This window comes from Mustelus asterias, chromosome 13, assembly GCF_964213995.1.
Source record: "Mustelus asterias chromosome 13, sMusAst1.hap1.1, whole genome shotgun sequence".
NCBI lineage: Eukaryota > Metazoa > Chordata > Chondrichthyes > Carcharhiniformes > Triakidae > Mustelus > Mustelus asterias.
Window position 1 is genome coordinate 25,665,042 of NC_135813.1, and position 12,881 is coordinate 25,677,922.

The 12,881-nt window shown below is 39.7% G+C and overlaps 1 protein-coding gene across 1 annotated transcript in view; it reads right to left on the reverse strand.

The window, feature by feature from the left end:
- The window catches only part of cdk5rap2 (CDK5 regulatory subunit associated protein 2), a 128,219-nt gene that overhangs the window by 65,833 nt on the left and 49,505 nt on the right, over positions 1 to 12,881 (reverse strand). The window contains 11 exon segments of the mRNA XM_078226578.1: positions 1,780 to 1,919; positions 3,665 to 3,774; positions 3,867 to 4,007; positions 5,686 to 5,802; positions 5,931 to 6,076; positions 6,326 to 6,452; positions 7,136 to 7,327; positions 8,341 to 8,535; positions 8,910 to 9,089; positions 10,199 to 10,336; positions 12,707 to 12,823. Of these exon segments, the coding sequence (XP_078082704.1) occupies positions 1,780 to 1,919; positions 3,665 to 3,774; positions 3,867 to 4,007; positions 5,686 to 5,802; positions 5,931 to 6,076; positions 6,326 to 6,452; positions 7,136 to 7,327; positions 8,341 to 8,535; positions 8,910 to 9,089; positions 10,199 to 10,336; positions 12,707 to 12,823 (1,603 nt within the window).

Genomic DNA, 12,881 nt, shown 5'->3' on the forward strand with positions numbered 1-12,881 from the left:
TATGTATTAAATTATATGCTGAAAATTATGTATTTGAAGGATACTCTACTCCAAAATGAAGTAAAATAAGAGAATTTTTAAAACAAAAGATATTAATGGATGAAAACAGATTTTTAAAATTGTATGTCGCTATCAAAATGACATTAGCTGCAGGATATTGTAAAACATCAATAAACTATACTGCCTGCTACAAACCCACATAGGTTATCTCGTAAACTGTTCAGCAGGATAAATTGAGCCAGCACCCACTCAAATGATTATGTCAATGTCATTGGTTGGCTTTACAAGTGGAAAGCTAAATAAAATTACATTTAGCATCAGGACAGGACAGTCTGATTTAATTATTCTTCCAATAATTTTAAGACAAACACATAATTTAATTGTAAAGCTGCATCACCAAGTGTCCATAACTCATTTCAGAAATTAAATGTAAAAGAAGCCTTCTGAATAATAGATTAAATTGGAACCTTTCACAATGAACAATACAACATAATTGGAAGCGACATTTAGTGTTTTGAAATAAAATCCACTGTGACGCTACTGTACCTTAGTACCTGCAGTTTGTAAGCCAGCCTGTTGTTTTTGTTATTAGCACCATGAGGTCTGTACTGGCATCTTTTATTGTTGCTAAAGTCATATAATGGGCCTTTTGTCTATTTTTAATCTGGGCCTAATGCAGTGTCCTGAAGTTTTACAACCCTTTTTGAATTGCTGGGGGCAATTTCTCCATCCGAAAGACTAATTCACAGCAGGTGTTGCAAAGCTGCAAGATCCAGCATCATGTGAGCATACATACTTTCTGTGCTAATCCGAAACCGGGGTGTATGTTGGTAAGAATGTTGTGTTGGAACAGTATCCATAGCTGTTAAGGTTTATACAATTTCATGGTTGTTTTTTTTTCTTGTTTGTAATTGGTAATACTTATTGATGATTTTCTTTCTATGTGTTAAATGTATTCTTAAATAAACTTTGTTTGATTAAAGCTCTCTTGTGGGTCATTTGAATCATACCTGGAGTGATAGATCTTATGCCTACCCATGCCAAAATTCAAAGTGTAAAGCTTATGATCTAGGCGGACTTCATAAAACACCTTGGAGTTTCTGACCTGGATTATATCACCATGCAAAGGTCTGAATTTTCAAGATGGCGAGCCCTCAGCACCCATTAGCCTGACAGTCGGCAAGGAATGCATCTCAGCATGCTCCACTAGGCCTGCTGCCATTTCACACTCAACTGAGCTTTGATTGGCAGCAGGTGAGACTTTTACCTTCACTTGGATGGAAATCTGCAGTGGCCAGAAGAGGCACTGCAGCACAAAGTTATGAAATGTTTTGGAACATCCTGACATCATGAAAACCAAGTCTTTCTTTTTCTATTTATTCTAAGCAGCAGATAAGAAACATTAAATTGACGTCAGTGTCTGTGGGCTAGGGAAGGAAGGGGAAAATACATATCAGTCAGGATCCCTGTTTGTGATCCCTATCCCATGACTCCTGCTAGAATGTTCACGTTGGTGGACTGGGTGTACAAGCAAACTTTGAACACTGCTGTGATGTCCATTTTAAATAGCTCAAATTGTTTGGGCTTAGTCATGTTTTTTCCAAATGCAATTTAAAAATCCTTCAAACCCAAAACTGCATGGCTCCCATTCATTTAAAATGCAATGTATTATTTAAATCTATCTTTTGATAAACATTTTTTTTTACATAAATCTCTCTTCAGGAACTAGTTTGTTGTCCTTCCCCATAATGCACTGCAACGTTTTCATTTGCATCCCACCTGCTTTTCCTTTTGCTTCCTGGATTTGCTGTTCCAAGTTCTTCTGTAGATTTTGATTAATTTGAATGCTTTCCTCAAGCTGTTGCCGTAGCAACTGAATGGCTGTCAGCTCCATCTGCAAGGCTTGGATGCGACTGCGGCTGCACAAAAAGGTGTCAAAGAAGCAGTGTCATGGGAAAGGAAAAAATTAACAGAGCTCCTCATACAGCCAATTTATAAAAACGCACACAATATAACATACATTGGGCAGTTTACTTATTCTATCTGACAGACACAAAATAAATAAATGGGTTTCCATAAGAGTCTAATGAAGTACATATAATAAGAATACCAATAGTTAATTGTTGGAAACAGCAAAAGCATTGATCAACTAATTCTGGGGCCCAGAAGAATCTCTCATATACAATTATCAAGCATCTCCAGGTAAATTACAGCATAACCGTAAAACTCTCTCTACAGTGCGACTCCCCCACCCCACCGCCCACCTCTAATTTACAATACCAGCCTTCCTTTAGCATCTAAGTGGAATTGGGAATGAGGGTCAAATTACAGAAATCATAGAAACTCTACAGTGCAGAAGGAGGCCAGTCGGCCCATCGAGTCTGCACCAACAACAATCCCACCCCAGGCCCTATCGCCACAACCCCACACATTTACCCCGCTAATCCCTCTAACGTACATATCCCGGGATACGATGGGAAATTTAGCGTGACAAATCAACCTCACCCGCACATCTTTGGACTGTGGGAGGAAACCGGAGCACCCGGACGAAACCCACGCAGACACGGGGAAAACGTGCAAGCTCCACACAGACAGTGACTCAAGCCGGGAATTGAACCCGGGTCCCTGGCGTGTGAGGCAGCAGTGCTAACCACTGTGCCACCCTATGATATTAATATTAATTATATTAATTATACGATATTAAGCTATGATGTAGGACAATGTCTGCTAGGAATTTAAGTGCACTAAAGCTCATTTCAAAAAATCCTTGCAGCTACAAAACAGAAATTTCAAATGCATGGGTCTGAACTGAATTTGAGCCCAGATCCCAAACCTAAAAGGCTAGTAATTAACCCACTGCCTTAGATAATCCCCTCAGACATAGAGTAGGGTGTTAAAGGAACATTACTGACTTCTGAGTCTCATTAAAAGTACCACGTATAATCAAGAACAGCGTAATTTATTCAAGCTAAAACCATGAATCTCTAGATTAAGAAACAGATGTTGTGTATCCTTTGCAGCAAAGAATGAAAGCAAAGCATCAACAACTTCTTTGCAGGGTTAACTCAGTTTTTATTGCTCATTAAAAGGTGAGCTCAGTATGAGAAACAAGTTCAAGCTCTGATTTTAAAGGTATAGGAAAATTTCCACCTCTAAAGCACGCTGCGGCATCAGATCTTGTACAGAAAAGCAGAAAATGTTGGAAATACTCAGTGGGTCTGGCAGCATCTCTGGAATGAGGGATAGAATTAACATTTCAGGTCTGTGGTCATTCATCAGAACCAATGTGTTGAATTTTTCTGGCCCTGGAATGGCAGGCTAAGAGGCTGCCAAATAGGAGGCTGTCTCCATGAATGTGCATGTGCTGGCCTCACCGCCAGCTCAGGACCCCATTACGTCCCGATTTTTGGGTCTCGAAGCCCAGGGCAAAATTCAGCCCGCTAATTCTGTTTCTCACTCCACTGATGGGTTGCTGAGTATTTCTAACATTTTCCGTCTGAGTTCCAGCATCTTACTTTCATACAAAATCTTGCATTTTGTTTAAAAATAAGCCAGCTACAAGCAGTAATACATGAATCTTCAAAATCCTTCGTGTTTAGGTCTTATTTTAAATAATAATTTATAATTATATTTAATAAAGATAGAAACAGTCACAATTTTCTACCTGTCTGGTTCTTTCACTGCTTTGATCAGTCTAGAGTAGAGCTGCTGTTCCATTTTTAGTGCATGATGCAAGTGTTCCTCTGACATCTGATCTTCTAAAGTTGGGACAGACTGCAAAAAAAATTAACCAGCAATCATTTTGGTGCCCTTGTTAACTGGATCTAAAAAGCTAAGCTCAAGTAGCCATGCAAACAATGACAAACCTGCTGGCTGTCTCCACCAATGATAGTTATTTCTCTTGGAGGGTGATCAGGCCTCTGGATACCATCCTTTAGCTCAATCACCTCTCTTGTAAAATGCTCCGCTCTCTTTACCTCAGAGGTAGAAAGTCTAGACTGAAGATCCTGTGATAACAAAAAAAACTATAAAGTTTACAAAAAACAAAGAAAATGGGGAAATAAACCCCTCCCATTCATGGGGGAAATGGTAGTCTAGGGATTGAACTAGTAACCCAGTAGCCCAGGTTCATGCTCTAGGTTCAAATCCCGTCCAAACATGAGGTGAGGTGAGAGTGACTACCCTTGACACCAAGGCAGCATTTGACCAGGTGTGGCATCAAGTCTGGCAAAACTGAAGGCAAATTGGAATCAAAGGGGAAATTTGCGAGTCGTTAAGAGTCCCAGCAGGCACAAAGAAAGATGGTTATAGTTCTTGGAGGGTAATTGACTCGTTCCTAGGATATTCCTGCACGTGTTCCTCAGGGTAACATCCTAACGCCAACCATTTTCAGCTGCTTCAATAACCTTCCCTCCGTCACAAGGTCAGAAGCGAGGATGCAGGTTGATGACTGAAATGTTCAGTACCATTTGCCACCCCTCAGATACACAGTAGCAGTCTGTGTCCATATGCAGCAAAGCCTGGACAGCATTCAGACTTGGGCTAACAAGTGGCAAGTTATACAAGCCACACAAATGCCAGGCAATGACCACTTCCAACAAGAGAGAATTCAACCATATCCCCTTAATATTCAATGGTATTCCCATCTCTTTATCACCCACTCTCAACATTCTGAGGGTTACAATTGACCAGAAACTGAACTGTACCAGCTACGTATATATTGTGGCTACTAGAGCAAATCAGATGCTGGGAACTCCGTTGAGAATAGCTCACATCCTGACTCCCCAAAGTCTGTCAAAGGCACAAGTCAGGATTGTGATGGAATGCCCTCCAATTGCCTTGATGAATGCAGCTCCCAATAGCACTCAAGAAGCTTAACATAATCCAGGACAAAGCAGCCCACCTGATCTGCACCCCGTCCACTATCTTAACATATACTTTTTCCATTATAAGCACAATGGCATCAGTGTGTACTATCTACAAACACACTGAATGGGATTCTCTGATCTCATCTGTGGCAGCCCCGTCGCCAGCGAGAATGGAGAATTTGGTTCTCAGCGAAAACTCCATTCATAGCCGCAGACGAGGTCAGAGGTTTTTGGCAACTCTGTCTCAAAGGGTAGTGAATCTGTGGAATTCTTTAACATTGAGGGCTGTAGGGCTGGATTGTTAAGTATGTTCAAGGCTGAGATAGACTGATTTTAATCAGTAAGGAAATGGGGACAAGGCGGGAAAGTGTTGAAGATTATATCAGATCAGTCATGATCTCATTGAATGGCAGAGCAGACTCGATAGGCCAAACAGCCTGCTTCTACTCCTACGTCTTATGGTCTTATGTGTCAACTCATTCCTTTGACAATGTCTTCCAAATCCACAGCCTCTATCACCTAAAAGGGCAGCAGACAATTGGGATCACAGCATCTGCAAGTTCCCCTTCACATTTTACATCATCCTGACTTGGAACTATATCACCGTTCCTTCACTGTTGCTAGGTCAAAATCCTGGAACTCCCTCCCTAAAGGCACTGTTGGTGTACCTACACCACATGGACTGCAGCAGATGAAGAAAAATGGCTCGCCACCACCTGTTATAGGTAAATTAGGGATGCCAGCAATGCACACAACCAAGAACAAGTAAAAATGAAATTTACCCCATTGGACAAAAAAGATGGCCTGAAAGTCTTACTTTAATAATTTCATCCTTGACCAGCATGGTTTTGGACAATGACTCAATATTTGCAGCCTGAGCCCGAGCATCTTTTTCCAATTTGTCAAGTAAAGACTGGAGTTGAGCCACTTCCATCTGCAAAATTAAAAAGTATAAAAAAATTCAGTTAGGCAGTCACCCAGAAGTGAATTATATGAAGTAATTTGAAAAGCATTTAACTATCAATTATGTCTGAACTTATTCTAACTATAGCAGACATATACTTTTGCCTCATTTTCTTTCTTTAGGGCCTTGTTTAGTTCTTCAGTTTTTTCAGCGAGTTCTTTTTTCAGGTTGGCTGAGTTCTTCTCATTTTGGGGCACTTTAACGAGACTCTCATCTTCTGCGGGCTCATGTTGATTTAATTCAGCTAAGTTACAGAAAGAAGGACAAGCATTAATTACGGAGAACAACCAGATAGGGGCATGCTGTGAGGGCATAAATATATTCAAAAACTTGGTTCTACTATATGACTAACACAGGGTTTCCTAAACATTTCCAATCAAGGAACCTTTCTGACTTCCCAAAAGTGTACACGTACGCACATTACTGTACCAAAAGGTAAGTTACACAAACAGCTTGTTTTTAATTTTACAACCTTTTCCTTGCTATTACCTACCTTCTCTCTCATGCAGCTGTTCTTGTAATATTTGTATCGTTTGTTTCAGCTCAAGAATATGCGAGGGGGTTGGGGTTTCATATTGTGCAAAATATTGGTCTTTCTTTTGTCCATGTTCCATCAGCTTCTATCAAAGAAGAAGATTGTAATTTGTGTCATAATGTTTTTAAGTCACAGATACACCATTGACGAACTCATTATAATGATACGCCCAATGAGCTTTTCAGTGAGCTTACCACCTCCAAAATGAGGCCATTGTCTCTCGCAGCCTTTGCCCATTGTCAATGAAAAAGTCAGAACTGTTATTCCTAACAACGCTTTGTAACAAAGAAGCCGCTTTCACTAAAACCAGTCTTCTTAAAGTTCAAGGAAGCTAAATTTGGTTGTCATCGGGAGCCCGAAAATCTACATGGATCCCAAAGTCTTTCCCTAACTCTGGAAGGACCTCTAGAAAATGGCATAAATCTGGTTTTGCGAGGAACTTGCTTTCCCTCAGGAGTTTTTGACCTATCTTATAAGGAGCAGAACCTCTTCCTGTCCCCTACAAATGTCACTAAAGTATATAAATAATGTTAACTAAATTTTGGATGACATTACAAGGCAATTAAATTTAAATAACTGGCTTCTGTCTGATTTCAATTAACCATTTCAATCCCGCTACATTCAGAGTCGACTACATCTTCTGCCCAAGAGATAATTCAGACTGTTATCAGTTTAACAGAGACTCGTATTTCTTACAGTGTTAAGAGAGGTAAAAATACAATTTCATGTCATTTATAAGAATACATCTAGATGTGTAGCCATACTCACATTAATAATCTTATCCTTTTCATCTGAAGCAGCTTTAAGTTGAGCCATTTCTAGTACCTGCTCTTGATTTAACAGACAGTCGTGTTTCCACAGGCCCGAGTCATCCTGATCTTTCTCATGGCATTGACGATTCAGTCCCTGAATCTCACGACTAAGCTCAGCTAGACGGCGGTTGTAACGTTCTGATGCCTCCTGTAAAAAGAAATGCAAAATAAAAATATTCAGTCTTCCATTGTGAAGAAAATAGCACCTATCGCAAAAGATGACAAATTTAAATTTTAAAAAATCATTAGAATCCATGCGTGGCTGATGGTATCAATTTTCAACAGTAAGAAAAAATTTCAAGAACCCAAATTTTACTGATCAAATCATTTGAACTCAATAGATTAAGTGGTACCCAATAAAACAATATTTCAATGGCAGCATTACAGAACATTGATTGAATAAGTACACAACACTTTCATTTTATAAGAGGGTGTTTTTGGAAGCAACAGTGTAAATATTCTAGGCAAAAGGTTCAAAAGTACATCTTAAGGATTCTGTGATCGTTTGAATGATTTATTTTTCTTGCCCATGCTGTCACCCTACCTCCAAGTCATGTCCCTCTTGGGTTCCTGTACAAGGGTGGTAATCTGGAATTTTTAAAAAATAAGACTGATGTTTTCTTCAGGGATTCAGCCTGCTGCATCTCTAGTCTGGAAACTACGCTTGGGGGAATACCAGCCTGCAGAGATATAGCCATTGTTGATGGAACCAGGATAGCAAGATTCGCCTGTGTTAGGAGCTCTTGGTCCTGCCTCTGATACCCAGACAATATTTGTTTTGTTTTATACTGGGCGGGAAGAGTTCCTGCCCTTACAAGGTCCATCAGAAACACCCGAGGCAAAGTGAAGACTCAGCAAGAGCAGGTTTTGGCTGCTTTCCTGGGGCTCTGTTTTGAGACACTGATGGGACTATTTTCAGCCTCCCTGTGACAGTCGATATAAATGGCTTGTTACAAATACCAGGCATAATCATCCTGTTTACAGTGTAGCCCAGAGATGAAACAGAATAAACTTCACAGCAGCGTAAATTTTCTCAGGTCATTTCTGAATCAATGCATCTGAAAAGTATTCAATTGCATCAAAACTGTTGACAATACAAGTGCAAGCAATAAAAACATATTCAGCAATTAAATCTCTTGTATCTATTTCTCAGCCACATACTTTGAGTAGTTGATCCTTGCTGTTAATGGTGTTTAATAATTCTGCAATCTCCTTCTCATGCTCTGCATTCAGCTGCCTTTTCTCTGCCCAAGCATCCTCCAGCATCTTCTCCTTTACCTTTAAGCGCTGATTCAACTGCTCTGCCAAGTCTTTGGTGCCACATTGAGCCTGGCTCAGCAAGGAGTTTGTCATCTCCTGGATTAGAAAATAAATTGAAATATATTACAGTTAAGGACCACTTTCATTAAAAAGCAATTACGTTAACGAACAACTTATGTGCCCACAGTGAAGTATCTAATTCCCAAGAATTTAATGAAGTGGGATGAAACCCTTTATATGTACACCCCCACATATCATCATCAGACTGGCATCTGAATAAAGCCTTTTTTTAAAAAAGCAGTTTTAACCAAACTTGGGATAGGAATTCATCAAAAGCATTATATTGCAGAATGATCAAACCAGTTATAAATATCCAATATATTGCTTATTTGCACAATATTACACAGGATCTGTGCAGCACAAATGTCTATTCAGGCATAATCTTCAGTTTTTGCCCCAAGGTTAATTACCTCCAGACTGTCGGTCTTATTCTTTAGAGACTGCTGCAACTGTGAAATAATGGCATCCTTCTCACGGAGAGATTGTGCTCGGCTATCCTCCAGCTCCTGTTTCACTCTTTGCAAATTCTTGCATGTATTTGCGAGATGCTGCAATTCCACGTCTTTTTCTTTAATCATACCATCCAAGCGCTTCAAAAGAAAAGTTAAAATGACTAGTAAACAGAGCTCTGCTTACCACAACTAAAGCAGTCATACAAAATGACCTGGAAAACAACGCTGGAGGTGTCTTATATTCTCTGCAGTTTTTGTAACAAGTCTGACAACACCAGGTTAAAGTCTAATAGGTTTATTTGGTATCACGAGCTTTCGGAGCGCTGCCCCTTCATCAGATGAGTGACTCCACTCACTTGATGAAGGGGCAGCACTCCGAAAGCCCATAATACCTAATAAACCTGTTGGGCTTTAACCTGGTGTTGTGAGACTTCTTACTGTGCCCGCCCCAGTCCAACACCGGCATCTTCACATCACTGCAGTTTTGGGAATAGGAATATAAACCAGAATCATTATAAACAAAGTAAAGCATTTAACGTGAACTTCTAATGTCCTCCAGACAATTAAAGCCTTGAAAGAACACTCGGGTCAAAAACTTAACTTTTTCAAAAGCTGAATAAGTATAATCTGAAATAAATTGTTCCTATCTTATTTTTCTTAAACAAGGATTTTAACTTTCATGTGACATATGACAATGATACCACACACTTCATAATATTTTATCTATAATTGAATATAAATTGAAGTACAACCAATATATACACTTATGGGTTCAGGTCTGTAGTTTGAGAACAGTCATAGGGAATTTAAGCTGAACCTTGGTTCAAATTGAAGTATTCCTCTATTTTCCAATTTTTCTGCCCTTCTCTCCACAGGGTATAATCCTGCAAACTGTTTCTCAACAGTAGCATGTAAATGGCTCCAATCAGGACTTTTCTACAGCAGTTGCTGCTCTTCAATGACCAGAGCAGGACCGTTTTACATACGAATTTTAAATTTCACTCCTAAATTTGAAGTAAAAAATTTTAATACTCAGGCAAGTTTACACGCCAATGTTTTACTCAATATCTAAATTCTCTGAAACTATCGAGACACAGAGAGGCACCTGCAGGTTGACAGAAGCAGTTTGCTAACAAATAATTTCTTTCCTCACCAAAGTACAACTTGTGCTCCTCTATGTCCAGACAAAATAGCTGTAGGATATTTTATATTCGTATTAGTATATGTAATTCCTGCATTAAACTTACATTAATGGTTTCTTCACTGTTGGCAAGAAGAATCTTTAGTCGATCGAAATCATGTTCCCTTTCCCTCAAAGCTAGATGCAGCTGTTGAATTTCATTCTCCTTTTCGTCAACAGCTGCGTGTTTTTGATCAATGGCTTGCTTTAGGGTTTACAAAAAGCAATTGCAAAGAGTGAACATTATGATTGTAGAAATAAAAGCAAATGGGTGCAATTTGCTTTGTATAAAATATTCAGTAAAACACTGGCTCATAGAATCCCTATAGTGTAGAAGGAGGCCATTCGGCCCATCGAGTGCCGGCTCAACTGATGAACTATTCTCAGTTTGGGATGATACTACAGATATCAGCTCTGTAACAACGCAAAATTGGTTCGCTTAATGTATAGAACAAACTGGGTACAAAAATTTAGAATTGATTTGCTTTTTCTTGCTAGTGTCTGATAACCTAAATCAGGCATTGGCTGAGAAAAGTTTATTTATTAGTGTCACAAGTAGGCTTACATTAACACTGCAATGAAGTTACTGTGAAAGTCCCCTAGCCAGCATCTGTTCGGATGCACGGAGGGAGAATTTAGCAGGGACAATGCACCTAACCAGCACATCTTCCGGACTGTGGGAGGAAACCAAAGCATCTGGAGAAAATTCAGACAGTAGCCCAAGCCAGGAATCGAACCTAAGTCCCTGGTGCTTACTAATGCAGCAGTGCTAACCACTGTGCCACAGCGGATTAATACATTATACAGCAGGGGAATCAAATTAACAGTTGCGTGTGTGCGGAGAATTGGTATAATCACTGAAGCATTCCAGGTAATTCCAGATAATGTTCCTGTGCTGTAATTTTTTGTTCCTGTGCTGTAATTTTCTTTGTTCTTTGGGGTTTTAGTTAAGTCGGGCGGCATAGTCGGTGCAGGCTTGGAGGGCCAAACGGCCTGTTCCTGTGCTGTAATTTTCTTTGTTCTTTGTAATGGCGGCAAATCCATTGATGTTAGATTAACTCCAGAATAAATTAGCAGCTCATCAGCTAATTTTCCCTGAAGCCATTGACAAAGTTGAACTTTGTCCCTCTCCTTACGACATTGATTTACTTGCTAAGGCAATATAAAAATAGCAGCTGTTTACAATGCTAAACGAGTCTGTGCTAGCTAAAAGAAATAGCAAAGCAAGTTTTTTTAAAAAAGTTCATTCATGAGTGGTGGGCATTCATGGCAATCCAGTATTTATTACAACCACCGTCTGAATACAAGTGCATGATTTACTAGGGCATTTTAGAGGGCAGTTGTGAATGGGTCTAAAGTTACATATAGACCAGGCTGGATAAGGATAAGATATCCTTTCCCTAAAAGGCATTAATGAATCAGAAGAATTTTTACGGAAAACTAGTAGCTTCATTTCTGATCCTTCTGACCATTTTTATTCCAGATTTCTTTAATTAATTTACTAACTCAATTGAAATTCCCTAGCAACCACGGGATGGATTTAACTTATGGCCAGATCACGTATTTGGATTACAAGTCTAATAACATGCTGTTGTACCTGATGCTGGTGCTTGATAAAATACTGTGAGTCTCCATGCCTTTGTCACATGTACATCTCAAGAGATTAATCCAGTTTTTAATAATTCTATTTGAAGGTTGGACACATCAGGTGATGTCTATTCTCCCATATTTTACTGGGGTTTTGTTCTATTGTTTCTGCTGTCCTCCAATATCTCACCTAATTAGCCTTACTGCATCAGTGAGCTATGAATTTACAGATTACCATGAAGGTGCCGTAACTGAGCTGAGTTACATGTGCATTTGACATCTATAAATCACAGAATCCTACAGTGCAGGAAGAGGCCATTCGGCCCATCGTGTCTGCACTGACCACAATCCCATCCAGGCCCTATCCCCTTAACCCCATGCATTTACCTTAGCTAGTCCCTCTGACACTAAGGGGCAATTTAGCATGGCCAATCCACCTAACCCACTGTGGGAGGAAACCAGAGCACCCAGAGGGAACCACACAGATACGGGGAGAATATGCAAATCCACACAGACAGTGACCCAAGCCAGCATTTGAACCCAGGACCCTAGCGCTGTGAGTCAGCAGTGCTAACCACTGTGTCACCCAGTAAACAGGCACATTCTAGGAGGGTGGTGATCAGGTACAGGATCCCCATCTAAAATTCTCCTCTCTTTAGGTTAGCAACACTAAAAAGTCAATAGCGGTGCTCCCATTGCTGTAGTCATTGGACCCACCACAGATTAGGGATTGAACCTTCAATCCTCCTGGTCTGTTTAACCCAACAATAAAACATATTTCCAACTCCCAAAGTTCAACTGGTAAAAGGTAATTATAGTTACAAATCTTGTATTTATGTGGCCAAACCATATAAGGCAGGCTGCAAAAATTGTGCTGGTAATTACTGCAATTTTGAAAATACATCTTTCAAATTTTATTTCTACAAACACTGATCTCAGTGCATTATTCATTGCAACTTCTCTGCTTAATTTGCTAAAGAGACGATACCTCAAGAGCTCGGTCTTTCTCTTTTAGGCGATCACGCAATTTAGCTAGTAAAACATCCTTTCCATTTGGGCTCTGATCCCCCCCTTGCTGAACTCCTTTTGCCAGCTCCATATAATCCTTGGGAAAAGAGAAAAACATGAAGAAAAAAAAGTGATCAGTAATCATTCTGTATAAT